Source organism: Hemitrygon akajei, chromosome 7 (genome assembly GCF_048418815.1).
Source record: "Hemitrygon akajei chromosome 7, sHemAka1.3, whole genome shotgun sequence".
NCBI classification, from domain to species: Eukaryota; Metazoa; Chordata; class Chondrichthyes; order Myliobatiformes; family Dasyatidae; genus Hemitrygon; species Hemitrygon akajei.
Genome location: NC_133130.1, coordinates 182,376,532 through 182,388,887, shown reverse-complemented (window position 1 = coordinate 182,388,887; position 12,356 = coordinate 182,376,532). Strand labels below are relative to the sequence as shown.

At 40.4% G+C, this 12,356-nt stretch overlaps 1 protein-coding gene across 3 annotated transcripts in view; it reads right to left on the bottom strand.

The window, feature by feature from the left end:
* Positions 1-6,970, bottom strand: part of golga2 (golgin A2) — an 87,130-nt gene extending 80,160 nt beyond the window's left edge. For all 3 annotated transcript variants that reach the window (XM_073052812.1, XM_073052814.1, XM_073052815.1), the window contains exon 1: positions 6,836-6,970. In XM_073052812.1, coding sequence (XP_072908913.1) covers positions 6,836-6,883 — 48 coding nt within the window. In that variant the 5' untranslated portion in view covers positions 6,884-6,970. The remainder of the gene's footprint in view (positions 1-6,835) is intronic.
* Between the last annotated feature and the right edge of the window lie 5,386 nt (positions 6,971-12,356).

The following is a 12,356-nucleotide window of genomic DNA, read 5'->3' as shown; positions in this document are numbered from 1 at the left end:
ACAAGGCTGTGAACTTAACCCCATACTTTGCTCGCTTTACATTTATGACTGTGTGGCTAAGCACAACTCCAAAGCCATTTTCAAGTTTGCTGACGACATCACTGTTGTAGGCCGAATCAAAGGTGGTGGCGAGTCAGCACATAGGAAGAAGATTGAAAATCTGGCTGAGAGGTGCCACAACAACAACCTCTTACTTAATGTCAGCAAGACCAAGGAGCTGATTATTGACTTCAGGAGGAGGAAACCAGAGGTCCATGAGCCAGTCCTCATCGGGCATCAAAGGTAGAGGGTCAACAATTTTAAATTCCTCAGTGTTATCGACCTGTCCTGGGCCCAGCACATAAGTGCAATTACAAACAGAGCACAGCAACACTTCTGCTTCCTCAGAAGTTTGTGAAGATCCGCATGTCATCTAAATCTTTGACAAATTTCTACAGATGTGTAGTGGAGTGCACATTGACTGGCTGCGTCACAGACTAGTATGGGAAAAAACTATGTCTCTGAACAGAAAATCCTACAAAATCTAGTGGATATGGCCTAGTCCATCACAGGTAAAGCCCACCCCACCACTGAGCACATCCATATGAAGTGTTGTCGCAGGAAAGCAGCAACCACCATCAGGGACACCTACCTCCCAGGTCATGCTCTCTTCTCATGCTGCCATCAGGAAGAAAAGTACAGGATTGTTTACTTCAGACTTTCCTATGTTATTTTTCAGCAGGAGAGCTAACCGTGGAGAGAAACAGCAAGGTCAATGTTTGATAACGTCTGTTTCACACTCTGTCTGATCTGCTGAATAGTTCTCACTTTTTCTGTAATTGTTACAATAATAACAGACTTTCCCCAATATTAAACTGAATTGTTAAATATCCCTGGTAAAACTACTTCAGTTTCTTTCAGGATTAACCGTATTATCACAAGAATGTGGTAAATATTAGCGATAACTCTGCGGTCATTCGTATCGTGTTGCCAAAATCTCACTGCTAATACTGGAATTTGACTGCCATTACTCCCACTGCCTTCTCCTGAACTCTATTACTACAGCTTCTGCCACTTTCATCTGCTCTCAGTAGCCTGCAGATGAAGGAAGGATGTATCAAGGCTTAGGGATCACTGAGACAAACATTGAGTTCTAATTTTGTTTGAATTTGAACAATCTTTCCTCTTATATACACAAAATTCTGCATAACCTGATGCCTAATTAATGCGGTGTTTCTAACATAAAAAGGTGAAGATTGTCCTGATTCAAACATGGATGTTATTCTGAAGAAAGGTATAGTGTGAACATTTGGGTATATACAGTGCCTTGTAAAAGTATTCTTCCCCAAATCCTTAGTTCACATAAATGAGTATTAAAAGCAAGGATTTTGATCAATTTAACTGAGAATTTTTATTGGTGAATCACATGCTCCTTTTTTTCCACAGTAGAGCCCAAAAAACAGGGAAAATTGTAAAGCCAGAAAAACTAAGTATTCAAAAACTGATAAGTGTGCAGTTCAAAAGTATCATTCCCTCCTATGCTCAGTTGAACCATCTCATAGCTATTACAGCAGTAGTCTTTTGGATAAGTTTTACACAATGTGATGGAGCAAGATCTGACCATTTTTCCTTGCAAAATTGCTCAAGCTGTGCCAGGTTACTTGGGAAGCAGCAATGGACAGCAATTTTGAGGCCTTGCCAGAGATGTTTGATCGAGTTAAGGTCAGGTCTCTGACTGGACCTTGCAAGGACATTTGAAGCCACCGCATGGTTGCTCTGCCAGTGTGCTTTAGGTCATTGTCCTGCTGAAAGATGAACTTCCTCTCCAGTTTAAGCTTTCTGGCAGAGGCTAGCAGGTTTTTATCCAGGATCTCTCTGTATTTAGCAGTATTCATCTTCCCATTAATCCTGACCAGATCAACAGTCCCTGCTGCTGAAAAGCATCCCCACTGCGTGATGCTATCTCCACCATACATTACAGTAGGAATGGTGTTAACTGGCTGACACGCAGTATTAGATTTATGCTACACATATTGCTTAGTGTTGAGACCAAAAAGTGACACTTTAGTCTCACCCGACCACAAGACGCTCTTCCACATCTTTACAGTATCTTCTAACAGACACTTTTGCAAAGTCTTTATGGGTAAGAATATGTTTTACTTAAGCCAGGGACTTTTCCTTGCCATTCTTCCGTTAATACCCTTTTTGTGCAAGGCCTTAGAGATAGTGGAGCCATGAACTTCATCTCCAGTTGCAGCCACTGGCTTCTGCAGCTCCCTCAGAGTGACTGTTGGTGTCACAGTAGCTTCTCTAACAAGTGCCATTATTTTCTGGTGACTAAGTTTAGAGGGGTGGCCTGACCTTAGCAGTGTGGCCACAGTTTCATATGTTTTCCATTGAGCTCTGAGGTACGTCTTGTACCCTTCTCCAGATTTGTGCTTCTCTATGATCATTTCCCTGACTTGTCTTGAACGCTCTTTTGTCTTCATTTTGGTTTGGTTGGGCTGTTAAAAATCTACCATACTGTTGGACCTTACAGAGAGAGGGGGTATTTATTCATATGAATTCATTGAAAACAGGTGAGCCTCCAATTTTCTACATCAACAAATCGGGTGAGTTGGTAAGGCAATAAACAGTATTGTGCCTGAGGAAAATTAGTAATTGTTAAGGGGATGAATACTTTTTCAGCTTCACAATTTTGGTTTTTAGTTTTTAGTAAATTGTTCAGAGGTTTTGGAATTTTTCTTTTGATTTGACAAAATGAGACTGTAAAATGTGAAAATGGTTTGGGGGCTGAATACTTTTTCAAAGCTCTGCAAATAGTCCAACTTCATCAATGCAATACCGAAGACCCGATATATGTAAGATTCGTAACAGCTGCATTGGCACGGTTACAAATGGCTAGTCCAATGTCAGTTAAGTCGCTTTTAAAGTAGTGAAGTACAAGTAATCATAACCCCGGATTTCAGCCCCTCTGTAAGTGTGCCCGAGTACTTCCTGATACAGAGAATTTATTTATTTAGAGATGGAGCAAGACCCATGTGGTCATGGGAAGAACATACACACTTCTTACAGACAGCAATGGGAACGGAACCCAAGTCACTGGCATTGTAAAGTATTACGACAAAGTATTACAGGGTAGTAGTGTCGATGCCCGGCATGGCTATATAATATGGTCGTACTGTGCCATATTATAATTACCTTCCTTTTCTACACCACGCTGTACTGAAAGTACAAGCAATTAACATCAAGATGCTGCTGCCAGGTGCTTGAGGCAGCACCGCTATGCACCTTTGTTGACAAGAGTATATTAGTCAGCTGTTCAAATTAACTATCCTATTTCCTGCTTAAACAGTCAATTTATACACAACTTTTGATAATGATGGTCAAAGTACTACAATAATTACTGTAAAAGTAAATGCTATTGAATAAAATGGACAATCGCAGGATACAGCCATCCAGGCAACATCTCTAATATTCCAGTCATTCAATGCCTAAGTAAAAGCCTAAGAATCAAGTCAAAGAACAGATGCACCTTCTTGGCAGGAACATGACTGACAGTATCTCAGAACTGTCCTTTCCAGAACTGACTGTATATCCTTGTATCAGTCAGTGAAACTAAAGTTAAAACCAATAGCATTCCCAATCAAATTACATGCACATAAGCAAGAGGAACTGTTTACTGTTGATTACCAGGCATGCCAACAATGGCAAACCAAAAGTAGAAAACTATAAGCATTTCATTCCATATTAAACTAAATGCACTTATAACAGAATGCCCTATTATGTTTCAGCCTTACAGCCAATGAATCACTTTAGAAGTGTTCAAACTTCCACCTTATGCACTAAAGTGGCAGTTAAATGGCAGAAAGTAGATAATAACCAATTAAACATTTATTTGATGTTGTTGGTTGGAGGATCCACATCGTACAATACAATGGGAGAAGCCTAGTGTCCCATGTTCTTAATTGCAATCTTTTACATCCATCTGAGAAAGAAGGCAGGCACTTCCGTTTAAATAAGTATCTTGTCCAAGTGAAAGTGCTTTTGGCAGTCTAAGATTTTTTCTGCTCAGTTTCAATCAGGATTAAGTGCTAAACATTGGTAGAAATGAGAACTTTAGACCTCCAGGCTCCAGGACAAAGTGTTATTATGAAGCCAAGGTTAACATCCAATGTAACTAATTGCCTGGTTCTACACAATAGAGAACGATAATCAAAAAACAACAAAAGGTGACAAATGTTGGGAAATATTATCCCATTAGCTTCCAGTGAAATGTGCATTTCTATAATTTAACAGCTAAGGCTGCTAGTCAGCAAGATGAAAACAATATCTCTACACATCTGCTCAATCACTCTGCGCTGTGACTGATGTAATATAGAAACCTCAAATTTCACATCATCGGTAATACAATAGTGCACCTATTCTGAGTGATTACTTGTAACTAATTAGCAGTAATATGGATAAAAATTCACAAAATACATGTCAAATGTTGCTAGATCGATGTGTTGAAGAAAAGCCCACAGAAAGCCAATATAACAACATGGAAGAGATTATTCATAAGCACAGAGTAATAGGGACATTCAACACAATGGCTGGAAAAACAAAAAAATGACAAGCGATCACATTCTAAACAAAAACTGAAATAATTAGGAGTGTGGTTATTCCAATATTAGAATATACCTGCACTCCATACATAGCCATAATATCCATGACTCTTCACAGGCGGACATAATCATTTATGCTCACTTTGCAATAACCCTTACGTGATTAGTACTCTTCAACTAGACCAGTATTTATGCCAATCTATGAAGCAGGATATTTAAAGTAACAACAAATATCAGAATCACTAACAAAACTACTTAACCAGAGAATTAACTGAGTTAGAATCAAACACGGCAACTCTTTTTGTAGCAATACAATTTTAGTTAAAAAAAATAATATGCATAAAAATTCTCAACAATTAAGTAATGTCCATATTTCACTGACCTAATTCCAATGTTTTAATTTATACAAGGATGTGTGTAGAACTCACCTTCCGGAAGTATTATCCATTTATTCATTTCAATCACATTGGTCATGTAAGTTACTGGAACAAGCTCCAGGAACTTAACAAAAAGCCTAAGATCAGTCTGATTTTATGCAGTAATTCATATAATAAGTTGATAAACTGGTGAGAAACTGATAAAAATAAACTATCAGACCCTCCCGCATACAAGATCACCCACAGCAATAGTATTCAATTGTCATTTGATGCAATTACAACCATTAATTCATTCTTTACAGAGAGCCTCAGCTGCCACCCTTGCTACCAAGAAACCCCACCGCCTCCTTTATTCTTACCACCCCTACCTACCACCCACTTTGGGAACCATTGACCTAGATACAGTGGATGTGGAGATGATATTTCCTACAGTGGGGGAGACTAGGACCGGAACACACAGCCTCAGAATAGAAGAATGTCCATTTAGAACAGAGATGAGGAGGATAATGAATCTGTGGAATTCTTTGCCAGGACAGCTGTGGAGACCTGTCAATAAGGCAGAGGTTGGCAGGTTCCTGATTAGTCAGGGCATCAGAGATTGTAGGGAGAAAGCAGGAGAATAGGGCTGAGAGGGATAACATCACCCATGAAAGACAGAATGGTCTTAGTCTGCATCTTGTGGTCTAATCACATTCAATGTGCTACAACTCTACAATTTGAGCACACAATTATCCAATAACGACCGATAGTTGCAAAGCAAGTAACAACCAACACCTTCAAATGCACACATCCAAACTTAAATATTCAAGCCTATAACCTTTCAAAGAAACACACGAAAATAGTCTGAGGAAGTCAACAGATCCCTCAAGCCTACTTAAGCTGATCACAGGCCACCACATTCCCCAGGCAGTTATATCAACTCCAACGCAGTAACCCAACACCCTGACGCGATGCTCATTTACCTGACAGTCAGTTACAGGAAATAAGCTCCATTTTCATCTCTCCCCAATACGCTGTCAGAGATCTACATACAGCTTCTCTCTTCGCCAGATCACCATTCCATTTATACTGAGCAAGTGAGGGGTCGAATGAAGGTTTTGCACCATTCCTTCAACTGACCTCATACATAAAGTTCCCTCTCAGTACGACTTTTGCACATTCTTTCCCCAAAATATTCAACTTCTTCATCAAACGGCCTTCTACTTTTTATGGATTAATTCTTACCCAGAAGTACAATGTTCGACTCTTTGCAAATAAAAATATGTATCGGTTGCACAGTGGAAAGCTAAACTCTATTAAAATCAAGGGATGAATAACTCCTAGAATTTAACTCCTTCTGTGACTCTCAAGTTCAATCATGAACTGAGGTTGAAACATAATTAATGTCTGCTAAAGTGCCCGGTGGAAAGATGCACCTGCTCGGCCAGCAGCTGAAATTTGCACCAGGCTTCTCTTCCCTTTTGCTCATCAGTGAATAATTATTTCCTCCCTCCAGGAACAGGAGCTCGCAGCTCCCCACTTCCCGATCCGTGTAGCTCGCCTGACAGCCACGGTCTCCGCCCAGGCACGATTAGTATTCCTCAGCAAATATGTCAGCAGGCCGCAGAATCCCCGGACTCGCCTGATTCCCTCCCTTGCGATCTGACGCGACGGCAGCAGCTGGCCAGGCGTCCAGGCGATGGGGACGTGGTTACACGGATCGCCGGGGCTGGGGGGGGGAGGGGACGGTGGCAAGGAGGAGGCGAGTTGGGGATTAAGAGTATGTAACTTGGCCCCGGACACGGGAGCGAGGTCCCTCCTTCTGCAGAAGAAGAGGATAGCGACGTTGCCATTTTGGATCTCCCCTCCCCTCCCGGACTCCCTCTCTCTCACCTTCTTCTTAGCGGCCGCCAGCTTGGCCTGTCGGCTCCCGTCGGCCATGGTGTCAAAGCCGCACACGTCACCAGTCCACCAGCTGACCGCTCCTCCTGTATCCCGGCCTGCATATCGCCAGCTCCGTGACGCCAGCTCTCGTCATGACGTAATACCGAAAGAGGCGGGGAAAGGGACGTCAACCAGGTAGAGTCAGCGGACGCCATGGAAACAACTGCCAACTACAGTACAACAAGGTGCTGATGAGAATCCATGAGGGATTAGAGAAATGTTTTTAGAGCGTGTAGTAGAAAGCTGAGGACACAGCTCTGCACATCACAGAAACCAGCCTCCTTTCCTTGGACTTCTCACTTCCTTGGTAAAGCAGCCAGCATAATCAAAGCCGTCTCCCTCCAGCTGGGCAAAAGATACCTTAAAACACCTACCATCGGGCTTAAGGACAACTGTTAAAAAAAACTTGCAAACGGTCCCTAAAAGTTAAAAGTAAAATTTTTATCAAAGTACCTGTGTGTCATCATATAGACCATATATGTCAAACTCAAGGCCCGCGGGCCAAATGCGGCCCGCGGTGGAATTATCTTTGGCCCACGAGATAATATCTAATTACTATTAAAGCTGGCCCCCAGTAATCGAAGCGCCTATGGCGTATGATATGGCTAATGCTGAGTTTATTCAGGTACCAGGTTTTCAGGGTTTTTAGTGTTTATTCGGCAGTCTTGCTCGGCAGTCTTCTTCATAAGAAACGGAATTTGTAAAGTGAAACACTTTGTAGTTATAGCAGAGACTGAGACACATGAGAGCAGGCTGAAAAAACGGAGGCAACGAAAGCTGCGTTCGCAATGATCCGGCCCGCATGAAGCTGCATTTTGCTCAATCCGGCCCGTGACCTAAAATGAGTTTGACACCCCTGATTATAGACCCATCATCTTGCAAGCATGCTCAATAAATCCATAATAGAATAATAACAGGAGCAATGAAAGATCGCACCAACTTGGGTGTTCAACCTGTGTGCAAAAGACCACTGTACAAATACAAAAAGGAAGAATAATAATGAGATGCAGAGTCCATTGATTGTGAGAACGTTTCAGTGACAGGGCAAGTGAAGTTATCCTCTTTGGTTAAAGAGCCTGATGGTTGAGGGATAATAATTGTTCCTGACCCTGGTGGTGTGAGTCCTGAGGCTCCTCTATCTTCTTTCTGACAGCAGTAGTGAGAAAAAGAGCAGGACCTGGGTGGTGGAGGGTCCCTGATGATGGATGCTGCTTTCCTGTGACAACACTTCATGTAGGTGTGCTCAATGATGGGGTGGGCTTTACCTGTGATGGACTGGGCCATATCCACTACTTTTTGTAAGATATTCTATTGAAAGACATTGATGGTTCCAAACAAGCTGTGATGCAGCCAATCAATATACTCTCCACTACTCATCTACAGGAGTTTGTTGAAGTTTTAGATGTCATGCTGAATTTTTGCAAACTCCTAAGGAAGTAGAGGCACTGCTGTGCTTTCTTCATAATTGCCCTTATGTGCTAGGCCCAAGTTAGGTCCTCTGAAATGATAACATAGAAAACCTACAGCACACTACAGGCCCTTCGGCCCACAAAGTTGTGCCGAACATGTCCCTACCTTACCCATAGCCCTCTATTTTACTAAGCTCCATGTACCTATCCAAAAGTCTCTTAAAAGACCCTATCGTATCCACCTCCATCACCGCTGCTGGCAACCCATTCCATGCACTCACCACTCTCTGCGTAAAAAACTTACCCCTGACATCTCCTCGGTACCTACTCCCCAGCACCTTAAACCTGTGTCCTCTTGCGGCAACCATTTCAGCCCTGGGAAAAAGCCTCTGACTATCCACACAATCAATGCCTCTCATCATCTTACACACCTCTATCAGGTCACCTCTCATCCTCCATTGCTCCAAGGAGAAAAAGCCGATTCTCATAAGGCATGCCCCCCAATCCAGGCAACATCCTTGTAAATCTCCTCTGCACCCTTTCTATGGCTTCCATATCCTTCCTGTAGTGACGCAACCAGAACTGAGCACAGTACTCCAAGTGGGGTCTGACCAGGGTCCTATATAGCTGCAACATTACCTCTTGGCTCCTAAATTCAGTTCTACGATTGATGAAGGCCAATGCACCATACGCCTTCTTAAACAGAAGAGTCAACCTGCACGGCTGCTTTGAGCGTCCTATGGACTCGGACCCCAAGATCCCTCTGATCCTCCACACTGCCAAGAGTCTTACCATTAATACTATATTCTGCCATCATATTTGACGTGAGGAATTTATAGTTGCTAACCCTCTCCAACTCTGATCCGCCAATGAGGACTGACTAATGGACCTTTGGTTTCCTTCTGAAGTCAATAATCAGCTCCTTGGTCTTGCTGACATTGAGTAAGAGGTTTTTATTTAAAAAATTTTTTATTGAGTTTTCAAATGATCACAGAAAGAAAGAAAAAAAAATTATCAACCCTTCCCCATAACATACCCCTATAGAAAGAAAGAAAAAGAAAGAGAAGAAGAAAGAAAGAAAGAAAGAATGCCTGGATATCGGAAGATCCCCACATGCTCCACGGAGTTCATAATAGCTTTAGTATATATATTTATTTATTTCCGCAAATAACCAATAATTTTATCTTCGGAGCACCTATATATTTAATCCTGTCTTTTGTAAATAAGGGCGCCAAATTTTCAGAAATATTTCATATTTATCTCTTAAATTATAAGTAATTTTTTCAAGTGGAATACAGCTGAAAATTTTGTTCTTCCAACGATCTATACTTAAGTATGAATCCGATTTCCAAGTAACTGCAATAGCCTTTGTGGCTACTGCCAATGCAATTTTTATGAATTCTTTCTGATATTTATTCAATTTGGGTTTCGGTTTTATCCCTTCAATATCACCTAATAAAAATAATATTGGGTTATGTGGAAGTTGTGTTCCAATAATTTGTTCCAGTAAAACGCTTAAATTTGTCCAAAAAGGTTGAATTTTAGAACAAGACCAAATAGAATGTAAAAAAGTACCAATTTCTTGATTACATCGGAAACACTGATCAGATAAATTTGGGTTTAATTTATTTATTTTTTGTGGTATAATATATAATTGATGTAAAAAATTATATTGCACTAATCTTAACCGGACATTTGTTGTATTTGTCATACTGTCAAGACATAGTCTTGACCAACTTGTTTCTTCAATTTTAATATTCAAGTCAGTTTCCCATTTTTGTCTTGACTTATGAATTCCTTGTTTAATTGCCTGTTTTTGAATCTAACTATACATACAAGAAATAATTTTTTTAATTTTTCCTTTTTGAATTAAAGTTTCTATTTCATTAGGTTTTGGCAATAACATTGTTTGACCCAATTTAACTCTTAAATAAGCCCTTAATTGGAAATAACAAAAAAGAGTGTTGTTTGATATTTTATATTTATTCTTTAATTGATCAAATGACATTAATATACCTCCTTCAAAACAATCTCCTATATATCTAATCCCTTTTTGAAACCAGTTGTATAAAAGTTGATTATCCATTGTAAAAGGAATAAGTTTATTTTGAATTAAAGACCTCTTTGCTAATAAAGATTTCCTTATCTCATCATCAACATTTATTTTATTCCATAGATCAATCAAATGTTTTAATATAGGAGATTCTTTCTTTTCCCGTATCCATTTAGATTCCCATTTATATATAAAATCTTCTGGTGTATTTTCTCCTATTTTATCTAGTTCTATTCTAATTCATGCCGGTTTATCTTTATCAAAAAAAGATGCAATAAATCTAAGTTGATTTGCTTTACAATAATTCTTAAAGTTTGGAAGTTGTAACCCTCCTAGATCAAATTTCCATGTCAATTTTTCCAACGATATTCTTGACATCTTACCTTTCCAAAGGAACTTCCTGACATATTTATTTAACTCTTGAAAAAGCTTCTGGGGTAGTAGTATTGGTAGTGTTTGGAATAAGTATTGTAATCTAGGGAATATATTCATTTTTACGGCATTTACTCTGCCTACTAATGTTATTGGTAATATCATCCATTTATCAAGATCTTCTTGAATTTTTTTCAATAATGGTAAATAATTTAATTTATATAGGTTCTTTATATCATTATCAACTCTTATACTTAAATATTTTATACCATTTATCGGCCATCTAAATTGAGTTATTAATCGACATTGACTATAATCTCCTTTAGTAAGAGATAGAATTTCACTTTTATCCCAATTTATTTTGTAGCCGGATATTTTCCCATATTCTTCCAATCTAGAAGACATTGAGTCAGAGGTTAATGTGAGGGCACCACTCAGCCAGATTTTCAACCTTCCTTCTCTATTCTGATTTGTTCCACCTTTGATTTGGCCGATGACAGTGGTGTCAGCTGCCAATTTGAATATGCATTGCAGCTGTGCTTAACCATACTGTCATAAGTGTAAAGTGAGCAGAGCCGGGGGCTAAGTGCCCAACCTTGTAATGAATCTGTGTTGACAGAGGAGATGTTGTTGCCAATCCAAAATGACCAGGGTCTGCAAGTGAGGAAACCAAGGATCCTGCACAAGGGTGAATTGTCACCAAGGTCTTGAAGCTGATTGATTAGTTTTGAGGGGATGATGGAATTGAATGCCGAGCTATAGTCAATAAAGAGTGTCCTGAAATATGTATCTTTGCTGTCCAGATGTTCCAGGGTTGACTGAAGAGCCAATGAGATGGCATCTGCTGTGGACCTGTTGCTTCGGTAGGCAAATTGGAGCAGATCCATGTCGCTTCTCGGGTAGGAGTTCCATCACCAACCTCTCAAAACACTTCATCACTGTGGATCTAAGTGCTACTGAAATGCTACATGGATGAGAGGTGTATGGAGGGATATGGACCAGGTGCAGGTCAGTGGGACTAGGTAGAAAAATGGTTCAGCACAGCCAAGAAGGGCCAAAAGGCCTGTTTCTGTGCTGTAATGTTCTACGGTTCTATAATAGACATTGAAGCAGGTTGCTGTGTACAAGTGAAGACTGCCGAAACGAGAGGTTTATGACTTCAATGAACGTTCCAGTCAATTAATCAACACAAGTCTTCAGTATTTAGCCAGGTACCCGGACTGAGCCGTGTGCTTTTTATGTGTTCACTGTCCTGCTCGTACATCATCTTCAAAGACTGAAAGGTGGACTTTCAACCTCACAATCGACCTAGCTGTGGCCTTGAATCTTGCTGTCTGCCTGCACTGCACCTTCGCTGTATCTGCAACACTTTGTTCTGCAATCCTTTGTTCTTTCCCCTTATCCCACCTCAATGTACTACTATAACGAAATGATCTGAAAGCTTGGCATGCAAAACAAAGTTTTCCACTGTGCCAATGTACATGTGACAATAATAAGCCCATTTGCCACTTTACAATGGAGTAAAAAGGTTTCACAAAAGACTGCAGATGCTGGAATCTGGAGCGACACACAGAACACTGGAGGAATTCAACAAGTCAGGTAGCATCTGTGAAGGGAAAGTAGTTGAAGTGAATAG